Below are 13,222 nucleotides of genomic sequence, written 5' to 3' on the forward strand. Positions count from 1 at the left end.
TTTGTTGTGTGTCAGATTGAGGAGTTTTTACCAAACGGAGTGGGACAAGGTCCATAAAACGTACCAGGAGGAGGCCGACAAATACCGCATGTTGATGGAGCAACAGGTTAGAACTCAATCAAGCCCTTCAGCCAAATTCTCACCTCGGTTTTCATCTCAAAACCATAACTTTTAAACTGCTCATTGACAATGTATGGAAGTAAGTAGCAATGTTCCCAATTATTATTACATATTATTTTATTATTAATTTTATATACATTTTTTTTTATTTTTAGTTTGTAATTGGTTTTTATTATTCCTTATTTACTTCAAGTTATTACAGCATGTCTCTTTATTCATATTTATTAAAATTAGTTTTGGCCATAGGGGCTGCATTTTAATTTCTTACACGCATTTGTTATTACATATGTTGAACAGAGGGGGAGCACTTCATATTTTTTACACACTTGTTATTTCATATGTTGACAGTCAATGTTTTTGGGGTCCACCCTAAATTTGATAGATTTCACCACCAGGTGTGCAAATGAGACATTCTCTATTAGATGCAATGGTTTTCCGTATTGGGGCCATTTTTTATGTCCTAACTTGTTCACACCTCCTCATATGGAAGCTACTTTTCCTCGTTGATGTCTCAAGAAGGGGAGAAATACAAGAACACACACACACACACACACACACACACACACACACACACACACCACACACACACACACACACACACACACACACACACACACACACACATGCACAACTCACATCAACTTTGTCTCCACCTTTTAGGTGGAAGAGCTGAGGACCAGACATGAAGCTGAGAGGAAGACCCAGGAAACAAGACATAGTCAAACAATAGAGTCGATCAAACAACAGCATGAGACCTCCGTGCAAGGTGTGTTCTCCCATGCAAAATTATTCAACACACACACACACACACACACACACACACGCACGCACACGCACACTCAAGTCTCTGTTTCACCGTCCTCCAAAAGTCTTGGACCAGTGTGGCCGATTATTTATTGTTACTTTGTACTGAAAATGTTTTTCTTTGGCATGGATGCCAGCTGTGCACCAAATCCAGTCGTGAAATTTCCTCGCTCCTAAATACTCCAAAATCAACTGTCGGCTTTATTATAAGAAAATGGAAGATTTTGGGAACAACAGCAACTCAGCCACCAAGTGGTAGGCCATGTAAACTGACAGAGATGGGTCAGTGAATGCTGCTACAGAGCTCCAAACTTCATGTGACCTTCCAATTAGCCGACGTAAAGCAAGCAGAGAGCTTCATGGAATGGGTTTCTATGGCTGAGCAGCTGCATCTAAGCCATACATCACCAAGTCCAATGCAAAGCGTGGGATGCAGTTGTGTAGAGCACGTTGCCACTGGACTCCAGAGCAGTGGAGACGCCGTCTCTGGAGTGATGAATCACGCTTTTCTATCTGGCAATCTGATGGACAAGTCTTGGTTTGGAGGTTGCCAGGAGAACTGTACATTTCTGACTGCATTGTACCGAGTGTGAAATTTGGAGGAAGAGGAATTATGGTGCGGGGTTTTTCAGGAGTTGGGCTTTGCCCCTTAGTTCTAGTGAAAGGAACTCTGAATGCTCCAGAATACCAAACATTTTGGACATTTCTATGCTCCAAACCTTGTGGGAACAGTTTGTAGCGGGCCCCTTCCTCTTCCAACATGACTGTGCACCAGTGCACAAAGCAAGGTCCGTAAAGACATGGATGAACTTGACTTGCCTGCACAGAGTCCTGACCTCAACCCGATAGAACACCTTTGGGATGAATTAGAATGGAGACTGAGACCCAGGCCTTCTCGACCAACATCAATCAGTGTGTGACCTCACCAATGTGCTTTTGGAAGAACGGTGGAAAATTCCTAAAAACGCACTCTTCAACCTTGTAGACAGCCTTCCCAGAAGAGTTGAAGCTGTAATAGCTGCAAAAAGGGAACCAACATCATATTGAACCATATGGTTTAGGAATGGGATGGCACTTCAAGTTCATATTGAGAGTCAAGACAGGTGGCCAAATACTTTTGGAAATATAGTGTAGTGTACCACAGGGATCAACACTGGGACCACATTTGTAATAATACAGTTTATGTAAGGTCATGAATAAGTATCACGAGTTAGTATTACTTGCAGATAATGTCAGGTTCGAACACTGATGACATCTATTAAACAAGACACGAAGCAAGGGATTAAACAGAGACACAATTAAATTTGGCTCAATGAGGAGAAACGCGTACACCTGAACCCTTGTACAGTGTCACCATGCTCTGACGAAAGATTGTACGCCTCTTCTTTTATTTGGACTTTCCCTGATTACATGGCAACAGCTGTTTCTAAGGGAGGGGGGCCGTAAAAAGCCATCGCCTTTGATTACAAACAGTTCAAGGAAAAGGTCACAAAACCGTTCAAAGAAAAGGTTCCTGGAGCTCGGGCCGGTTCTGTTTCCTCTCCACTTTGTAGATCTCAGGTCACGACAAAATCTCTCTGTGCATTAAAATATATCTAAGAAACAGAACACCTTCATGTCGCTTCCCATCCTACACAGTGGAGTTTTACAAGCGTTTTGCTTGGTAGGATCAAAGACAGCTTTTGTCCTCTTGCCAGGAACTCATGGCAACACAAAGTTTTGGGATAACAATTATTCTGACAGATAACACCACTGTATTTTGGTCAATGAGAATGAATCATTGAATTAATTTTGGCAATTGAAGTCAATATTTTACCTTAGCCCTAGGTCGTTCCGTCTTGGTGAGGACGTCAATCCGCACATTTTTTCCACTGCTTTTTGAGTTGTTTAGGCCAAAATTATTTGCAGATCTTTTTTTTTTTTTTGCAATTTCCGTAGCATTGTTTTAATTGGTCTTCATTTGTGTTATTTTTTATTTCATTTTCACGGTTTGATGTTCTTGATAACAAAAATAACGAAATAGGCCTCGCTTGTTTTGACACTTTTGGTGGGTACCGTGTCCATTTTGCATGCGATTATATATTGATTGATTGAAACTTTTATAAGTAGATTGCACAGTACAGTACATTTTCCTTACAATTGACCACTAAGTAGTAACACCCGAATACGTTTTTCAACTTGTTTGAATCGGGGTCCACGTTAATCAATTCATGGTGGTCAGTGTGTTGGTGTGAATTTGGTTTTTCTGTGACTTTTTTCAGAGTTCAAAGACATTGAGAAAACCAACCGGGAGAACCTGGAGAAAACACTAAAGAAAACAGAAACTACTCTTTCTGTAAGACATTTTCACTAATCCATATTTGTGTTCACAACTGTCTGGTTGCTTTTTTGTGATTTCGACCATTGAAACATGTCAAAAAATCTAATACAGACTAAATAAACATAGCAGATGTTTTTGGGCTGTTTTTCTCACTCATGAATTCTCAAATGCAAACCTTGTTTCTAGATGAGTTGGGAAATAGTGCTAGATGTAAATATAAACGGAATACAATGATTTGCAAATCCTTTTCAACCCGTATTCAGTTGAATATGTTACAAAGACAAGATATTTGATGTTCAAACTCAAACTTTATTTTTTTTGTGCAAATAATCATTAACTTTGGAATTTGATGCCAGCAACACGTGACAAAGAAGTTGGGAAAGGTGGCAATAAATACCGATAAAGTTGAGGAATGCTCATCAAACACTTATTTGGAACATCCCACAGGTGTGCAGGCTAATTGGGAACAGGTGGGTGCCATGATTGCGTATAAAAGCAGCTTCTGTGAAATGCTCAGTCATTCACGAACAAGGATGGGGCGAGGTACACCCCTTTGTCCACAACTGCGTGAGCAAATAGTCAAACAGTTTAAGAACAACGTTTCTCAAAGTGCAATTGCAAGAAATTTTGGGATTTCAACATCTACGGTCCATAACATCATCAAAAGTTTCAGAGAATCTGGAGAAATCACTCCAAGTAAGCGGTTAACCAACATTGAATGACCGTGACCTTCGATACCTCAGACGGCACTGTATCACAAACCGACTTAAATCTCTAAAGGATATCACCACATGGGCTCACTTCAGAAAAACACTGTCACTAAATACAGTTGGTCGCTACATCTGTAAGTGCAAGTTAAAGCTCTACTATGCAAAGCGAAAGCCATTTATCAACAACATCCAGAAATGCCGCCGGCTTCTCTGGGCCCGAGATCATCGAAGCTAGACTGACGCAAAGTGGAAAAGTGTTTTGTGGTCTGACGAGTCCCCATTTCAAATTTTTGGGGGAAATATTCGACATCGTGTCATCCGGACTAAAGGGGAAGCAAACCATCCAAAGGTAATGTGACACAGTGGTGAACATGCCCTTTCCCAACTACTTTGGCACATGTTGCAGCCATGAAATTCTAAGTTAATTATTATTTGCAAAAAAAAAAATAAAGTTTATGAGTTTGAACATCAAATATGTTGTCTTTGTAGTGCATTCAATTGAATATGGGTTGGAAAGGATTTGCAAATCATTGTACTCCGTTTATGTTTACATGTAACACAATTTCCCAACTCATATTGAAACGGGGTTTGTAGTTAACCAACTTGGTAGTCCTTGGTAGTTTTCCAACTTCATACTTGTTTCACACATAGAACAAGAAAAAAATATGAATGTTTTTAAGGATGATTACCGTGTCTAATGACCACTTTTTTTGTCTCCGGCCAGGACAAAGTAAATCTGCTGTCAGCAGAGAATGAGGCCCTGAATGAGAAGCTAAAAACCGAGACGGACAGGAGGCGGCGGATACTCACTGACAAGAATCTGGTAATAACTGTTCTAGCTGTAATTAGGGTTGTACGGTATACCGGTATTAGTATGTGTGGAGGTTGGCCTCCTGTGGATTCTTCTGACCACAAAGATCCTCTCGTGAGCCCGGTAGTCTGGTGCAACAATGTTTTTTTGTGTGCACACACGCCAGGTCGGCGCTCTTTTTCATCAATGTTTCATTCTTTCGGCTGCTCTTCTGCTTACGGCATGGTCTCGTGCGCATGTGTGGCTCCTCCAGCTCAAACTCCGACTCCAACTGACTTGTCTCGTCTCGGCTGCTGCTAATAAGCATTGCAGGTGTTTGGATGATCAGTCCCGGCTGGGTAATCCAATCACCTGCCAGCTGTGCTTTGAGGAAAAAATGCGCCATTTATTCGAAGTACTATTTTCTGTTTTATTTGCCACCTCTGAAAAGCAACGGTACATTTTTACACATAAAGTCATATTTCGTCAAAATTTCTCTAACAATTCTAACCATCAGGTTCAACGCATTGAGGACATTTTGGCAATATTCCTTCACATTTTTTTTGTTATTTCTGTGTTTACTTTCTTGTTGCTAGGAATGCTGAGTATACACACCAGACAGTTGTTTATTGATTAGTGTTCCCACCTGCTGCAATGCTAACTATTCACCCGTTCACCCGTTCTGGGATTATTGCCCACAAAAAATTGTGCTTGAGTATTATGAATAGGCTAACAGGTTATTCATTCATGTCTATTTGTCATGCCATGTGAAGACTCTCTACTTATCAAAAGAGCTTCCCTGTAGCACAACCTTAATGATTTTTTGTTATGATATAGAAATAAAGCATAATGCATTTTTATTATGATGTAGAACATTACATGTAGATAGTGATAGCTGTGGTTGTAATGCCATCTGGTGGCCATTGGGCGGAACTAAAGCCAGTGACCATTTTATGTACTTTTATTTACTTACAGCACAGATTTTCAGTATATGTCACAATACAAACAACTTTACCGAGTCCTGGTGCAGGAAAGAAACAGGCAACCAGCATTTGACAAACATGGTCACACACGACACAATCTGATCACTGAACGTTGTGGATATTATAAAAAAAAACGTCATGTCATCATAAAAAAAATCAAAATTACACTCATTTAAGTCTTCTACAAGTGACGATGGAAAAAAATGCAAAACACTCTCTCTACATGTATCCATGTTTGACACATTTTAGCTGCTTGATATTTAAGATTGATTACAAAAACTCACATATATGTGTATATATATATATATGTATCTATATGTATGTATATATTAAAGTACCAATGATTGTCACACACACACTAGGGGTCGTGAAATTTGTCCTCTGCATTTGGAGCAGGGGGCAACAGCGGTGTCGTGCCCGGGAATCATTTATGGTGATTTAACCAATTCCAACCCTTGATGCTGAGTGCCAAGCAGGGAGGCAATGGGTCACATTTTATAGTGTTTGGTATGACTCGGCCGGGATTTGAACTCACAACCTACGGATCTCAGAGCGGACACTCTAACCGCTAGGCCACTGAGTAGGTTATGTATGTACATTATGTATATATGTATGTATATATGTATGTATGTGTATGTGTGTGTGTGTGTATGTATGTATGTATGTATATATTTATATATGTATGTATATATATATGTACACACACACACACAGTATATATGTATATATTTATATATATACAGAATATATATTTATTTGTATACGTACATCCATCCATCCATCCATCCATTATCTACCGCTTATTCCCTTTGGGGTTGCGGGGGGCGCTGGTGCCTATCTCAGCTACAATCGGGCGGAAGGCGGTGTACACCCTGGACAAGTCGCCACCTCATCGCAGGGCCAACACAGATAGGCAGACGACATTCACACTCACATTCACACACTAGGGCCAATTTAGTGTTGCCAATCGACCTATCCCCAGGTGCTTGTCTTTGGAAGTGGGAGGAACTCGGAGTACCTGGAGGGAACCCACGCATTCACGGGGAGGACATGCAAACTCCACACAGAAAGATCCCCAGCCCGGGATTGAACCCTGACCCTGACTACTCAGGACCTTCGTATTGTGAGGCAGACGCACTAACCCCTCTGCCACCGTGAAGCCCCATATAAAATTCTGTTGTCATTAATAAGAAGTGGCCATAACTGATTTAATGAGCCATTCGCAGTTTCACTGTCAAACTCGTTTGCACTTGCACTTGCATGGCTTAATCTTTGAGACAAGCATATGCTACTGGCAGGATCAACCAGGTAGACCCGCTAGCGTGTTTACTGGCTTCTGGAGTCCCGGCCGGGATGCCTACCGGCCAAGCCGAACGTTCGGTGACACTTCCTTTCGGTCAGCACGCAAGCGGCTTGCCCGGGCCTGTGGGGCCGTCGCCCACACTTCCCCGAGGAGTTTGAACATATTGATGTTCAAACATAAGGGTGTCCATATGTGCACTTGGCACCAGGACACCCTAGGCCGCAGTTCCATGATCGACTTTGTAGTTGTGTCATCGGATTTGCTGCCTTATGTTTTGGACACTCGGGTGAAGAGAGGGGCGGAGCTTTCTACCGATCACCACCTGGTGGTGAGTTGGCTGCGATGGTGGGGGAGGATGCCGGACCGACCTGGCAGGCCCAAACGCATTGTGAGGGTCTGCTGGGAACAACTGGCAGAGTCTCCTGTCAGAGAAAGTTTCACTTCCCACCTCCGGAAGAACTTCGAACATGTCACAAGGGAGGTGCTGGACATTGAGTCCGAGTGGACCATGTTCCGCACCTCTATTGTCGAAGCGGCTGATCGGAGCTGTGGCCGCAAGGTAGTTGGTGCCTGTCGGGGCGGCAATCCTAAAACCCCTTGGTGGGTGAGGGATGCCGTCAAGCTGAAGAAGGAGTCCTATCGGGTTCTTTTGGCTCATTGGACTCCGGAGGCAGTGGACGGGTACCGACGGGCCAAGCGGTGTGCAGCTTTAGCGGTCGCGGAGGCAAAAACTCGGACATGGGAGGAGTTCTGGGAAGCCATGGAAAACGACTTCCGGACGGCTTCGAAGCGATTCTGGACCACCGTCCGCCGCCTCAGGAAGGGGAAGCAGTGCACCGTGTATGGTGCGGATAGTGTTCTGCTGACCTCAACTGCGGATGTTGTGGATAGGTGGAAGGAATACTTCGAAGACCTCCTCAATCCCACCAACACGTCTTCCTTTGAGGAAGCGGTGCCTGGGGAATCTGTGGTGGACTCTCCTATTTCTGGGGCTGAGGTCGCTGAGGTAGTTAAAAAGCTCCTCGGCGGAAAGGCCCCGGGGGTGGACGAGATCCGCCCGGAGTTCCTTAAGGCTCTGGATGCTGTGGGGCTGTCTTGGTTGACAATACTTTGCAGCATCGCGTGGACATCGGGGGCGGTACCTCTGGATTGGCAGACCGGGGTGGTGGTCCCTCTCTTTAAGAAGGGGGACCGGAGGGTGTGTTCCAACTATCCTGGGATCACACTCCTCAGCCTTCCCGGTAAGGTTTATTCAGGTGTACTGGAGAGGAGGCTCCGCCGGATAGTCGAACCTCGGATTCAGGAGGAACAGTGTGGTTTTCGTCCTGGTCGTGGAACTGTGGACCAGCTCTATACTCTCGGCAGGGTTCTTGAGGTTGCATGGGAGTTTTCCCAACCAGTCTACATGTGCTTTGTGGACTTGGAGAAGGCATTCGACCGTGTCCCTCGGGAAGTCCTGTGGGGAGTGCTCAGAGAGTATGGGGTACCGGACTGTCTTATTGTGGCAGTCCGCTCCCTGTATGATCAGTGTCAGAGATGGGTCCGCATTGTTGGCAGTACGTCGGACACGTTTCCAGTGAGGGTTGGACTCCGCCAAGGCTGTCCTTTGTCACCGATTCTCTTCATAACTTTTATGGACAGAATTTCTAGGCGCAGCCAAGGCGTTGAGGGGATCCGGTTTGGTGGCCACGGGATTAGGTCTCTGTTTTTTGCAGATGATGTAGTCCTGATGGCTTCATCTGGCCGGGATCTTCAGCTCTCATTGGATCGGTTCGCAGCCGAGTGTGAAGCGACCGGAATGAGAATCAGCACCTCCAAGTCCGAGTCCATGGTTCTCGCCCGGAAAAGGGTGGAGTGCCATCTCCGGGTTGGGGAGGAGACCCTGCCCCAAGTGGAGGAGTTCAAGTATCTAGGAGATCGGTGCGGCGTCTTCAGTAATGCGGACGTTGTATCGATCCGTTGTGGTGAAGAAGGAGCTGAGCCGGAAGGCAAAGCTCTCAATTTATCGGTCGATCTACGTTCCTATCCTCACTTATGGTCATGAGCTTTGGGTCATGACCGAAAGGATAAGATCACGGGTACAAGCGGCCGAAATGAGTTTCCTCCGCCGGGTGGCGGGGCTCTCCCTTAGAGATAGGGTGAGAAGCTCTACGATCCGGGAGGCGCTCGACGTAAAGCCGCTGCTCCTCCACATCGAGAGGAGCCAGATGAGGTGGTTCGGGCATCTGGTCAGGATGCCACCCGAACGCCTCCCTAGGGAGGTGTTTAGGGCACGTCCAGCTGGTAGGAGGCCACGGGGAAGACCCAGGACACGTTGGGAAGACTATGTCTCCCGGCTGGCCTGGGAACGCCTCGGGATCCCCCGGGAAGAGCTAGACGAAGTGGCTGGAGAGAGGGAAGTCTGGGCTTCCCTGCTTAGGCTGCTGCTCCCGCGACCCGACCTCGGATAAGCGGAAGATGATGGATGGATGGATGAATATATATATATATATATATATATATATATATATATTCTGAATCGCATAACGTGAGAATCGCGATTCGTATTCGAATCGATTTTTTCCCACACCCCTAGTATATATATATATATATATATATATATATATATATATACATATATATATATATATATATATATATATATATATATATATCCATCCATCCATTTTCTACCGCTTATTCCCTTTTGGGGTCGCGGGGGGCGCTGGCGCCTATCTCAGCTACATACATATATAGTTTTTCAGCCCCTGGCATGCCAAAGCGCAACACACATTCTAGGAACCTTTAAAAACTCTTCTTTGCAGAAGAGTTTTGGATGTTTTTGGTTGGTGACCTACAGCAACATCAGGGGGACTAGTAGAACACAGTATTTCCTTCAAGAAAAAAAACGTGTCGAACATATACGCGTGTGTGTTTTTCTGCAGAGGGACTCCCACACCGTTTACCTGGAGCAAGAGCTGGAAAGCCTGAAGGTGGTGCTGGAGTTGAAGAATAGTCAGCTGCATCAGAAAGAAAAGAAGCTGATGGAGATGCACAAACTGGTGGGTCGCCAGTCGGGTTTTCACATCACTCACTTTGTATTTTGTTGTTGCTCCCACATCCTTTTTAAAGGCCTTGTTTCACGAACTTTAGATTGTTTGTGTGCTCTCACAGGTTGAGACAAATGTGAAAATGGAGGAGTGTTTGAGAAAGGTTCAACAGGAGAACGAGGACTATAGAGCCAGGATGGACAAACATGCCGCTCTCTCCAAGTGCGTACAGAAATTGTGTGTGTGTGTTTAGTGAATTTTAAATGGTCGTCTTTCACACATTATGAGCCTGATGGAATCAAGGTTTGCGTGTAAATAAAATAGCTGATCTACTAAACTTATGTACAGAGGATTGCGCCTCTTAAAGGGGAATTGCACTTTTTGGGGGGAATTGTGCCTATTGTTCACAATCATTATACAAACCCCTTTTCCATATGAGTTGGGAAATTGTGTTCGATGTAAATATAAACGGAATACAATGATTTGCAAATCATTTTCAACCCATATTCAGTTGAATATGCTACAAAGACAACATATTGATGTTCAAACTGATAAACCCTTTTTTTTTGCAAATAATTATTAACTTTAGAATTTGATGCCAGCAACACATGAAAAAGAAGTTGGGAAAGGTGGTAATAAATACTGATAAAGTTGAGGAATGCTCATCAAACACTTATTTGGAACATCCCACAGGTGTGCAGGCTAATTGGGAACAGGTGGGTGCCATGATTGGGTATAAAAACAGTTTCCCAAAAATGCTCAGTCTTACACAAGAAAGGATGGGGCGAGGTACACCCCTTTGTCCACAACTGCGTGAGCAAATTGTCAAACAGTTTAAGAACGACGTTTTTCAAAGTGCAATTGCAAGAAATTTAGGGATTTCAACATCTATGGTTCATAATATCATCAAAAGCTTCAGAGAATCTGTAGAAATCACTCCACGTAAGCGGCATGGCCGGAAACCAACATTGAATGACCGAAACCTTCGATCCCTCACACGGCACTGTATAAAAAAACCGACATCAATCTCTAAAGGATATCCCCACATGGGCTCAGGAACGCTTCAGAAAACCACTGTCACTAAATACAGTTCGTCGCTACATCTGTAAGTGCAAGTTAAAGCTCTACTATGCAAAGCAAAAGCCATTTATCAACAACACCCAGAAACGCCGCCGGCTTCGCTGGGCCCCGAGATCATCCAAGATGGACTGATGCAAAGTGTAAATGTGTCCTGTAGTCTGACGAGTCCAAATTTCAAATTGTTTTTGGAAACTGTGGACGTCGTGTCCACCAGAACAAAGAGGAAAAGAACCATCCGGATTGTTCTAGGCGCAAAGTTCAAAAGCCAGCATCTGTGATGGTATGAGAGTGTATTAATGCCCAAGGCATGGGTAACTTACCCATTTGAGAAGGCACCATTAATGCTGAGAGGTACATACAGGTTTTGGAGCAACCAATGTTGCCATCCAAGCAACATTATCATGGACGACCCTGCTTATTTCAGCAAGACAACGCCAAGTGAAGTGAAGTGAAGTGAATTATATTTATATAGCGCTTTTTCTCTAGTGACTCAAAGCGCTTTACATAGTGAAACCCAATATCTAAGTTACATTTAAACCAGTGTGGGTGGCACTGGGAGCAGGTGGGTAAAGTATCTTGCCCAAGGACACAACGGCAGTGACTAGGATGGCGGAAGCGGGGATTGAACCTGCAACCCTCAAATTGCTGGCACGGCCGCTCTACCAACCGAGCTATACCGTCCGTGTTACAACGGCGTGGCTTCGTAGTAAAAGAGTGTGGGTCTTTTTAAAACTGTGGTATGCGGGCTCCATATTGTGGTACGCCAAACCATCACTTGACTAAAGTACGGCGTTTGTATTTTCCTATGTTTAAACACAGTGTTACCGTTCAAACTGTGTGTAATGTAACAATGGCATTAATGCTTAGTATACTTAAATACAACGATTAATACCCAGCCCTACCACGCTACTGTGTTTTAATGTTGGTCATTATGGTGGTGGTTTTAGAGCCAAGTTTTTTCTGAGGTTCGACTTGGTAAAGAAAGTCTCGATCAAAAGGAAGTGTTTTAAATGAGGATTAGAATCATCAGAGATCCCCCTTTTAAAGCACGGAGGGTCAAATGGGATAATATTAAAGGCCTACTTAAACCCACTACTACCGACCACGCAGTCTGATAGTTTATACATCAATGATGAAATCTTAACATTGCAACACATGCCAATACGGCCGGTTTAGTTTACTAAATTGCAATTTTAAATTTCCCGCAGAGTTTCCTGTTGAAAACGTTGCGGGATGATGACGCTTGTTTGTGACGTTATTGGTTGGAGGGGTCATATTAGCCAGCACCACTTGCGGCTAAAAGTCGTCTCTTTTCATCGCGCAATTTACAAAGTATTTTGGACATCTCTGTTGCTGAATCTTTTGCAATTTGTTGAATTAATAATGGAGAAGTCAAAGTAGAAAGATGGAGGTGGAAAGCTTTTAGCCTTTAGCCACACAAACACACAGTGTTTCCTTGTTTAAAATTCCCGGAGGTGAAGCTTTACTATGGATAGGGGTGGTCAAGGGAACACGGATCCCGACTACATGTCAACTGGCAGTTTTCGGTGATAAAATTCTGGAAAGAAGTCGCCTCTTACCGGAGATCAGCTGAGCCAGCGTCCTCCTGCAGCTGCCATGACTTCTCTCAGAGACTCTGTCGTCAAAACACCTGTGGCCACACCCTTCCGACTTTAAGGTACTATTTAACTCACTAAAACACTAGCAACACAATAGGCAGATAAGGGATTTCCCAGAATTATCTTAGTAAATGTGTCTAAAAACATCTGAATCGCTCTCACTGCCGTCGCCTTTTTATTTACTTATTTTTTTAAACTTTTTTTTTCAAGGCCTTCACTCTAAATATCCTCATCCACGAATCTTTCATCCTCGCTCAAATTAATGGGGAAAATGTCGGTCGGAATAACTCTAGCTGCTGCTGGCTATGATTGTACACAATGTGAGGATGTGAGGAGCCCTACAACCGGTGACGTCACGCGCACATCGTCTGCTACTTCCGGTAAAGGCAAGGCTTTTTTATTAGTGACCTAAAGTTGCGGACTTTATCGTCGATGTTCTCTGCTAAATTCTTTCAGCAAAAATA

General features: G+C 43.9%; 1 protein-coding gene across 4 annotated transcripts in view; it reads left to right on the forward strand.

Moving 5' to 3' along the window:
- Positions 1-13,222, forward strand: part of mtus1b (microtubule associated tumor suppressor 1b) — a 128,135-nt gene that overhangs the window by 111,672 nt on the left and 3,241 nt on the right. For all 4 annotated transcript variants that reach the window (XM_061907294.1, XM_061907287.1, XM_061907300.1 and 1 more), the window contains 6 exons: positions 16-106; positions 781-886; positions 3,186-3,259; positions 4,679-4,777; positions 9,955-10,071; positions 10,184-10,281. In XM_061907294.1, the coding sequence (XP_061763278.1) occupies positions 16-106; positions 781-886; positions 3,186-3,259; positions 4,679-4,777; positions 9,955-10,071; positions 10,184-10,281 (585 nt within the window). The remainder of the gene's footprint in view (positions 1-15; positions 107-780; positions 887-3,185; positions 3,260-4,678; positions 4,778-9,954; positions 10,072-10,183; positions 10,282-13,222) is intronic.

The sequence above is a fragment of the Nerophis ophidion genome, linkage group LG01, assembly GCF_033978795.1.
Source record: "Nerophis ophidion isolate RoL-2023_Sa linkage group LG01, RoL_Noph_v1.0, whole genome shotgun sequence".
In the NCBI taxonomy this organism is placed as follows: domain Eukaryota; kingdom Metazoa; phylum Chordata; class Actinopteri; order Syngnathiformes; family Syngnathidae; genus Nerophis; species Nerophis ophidion.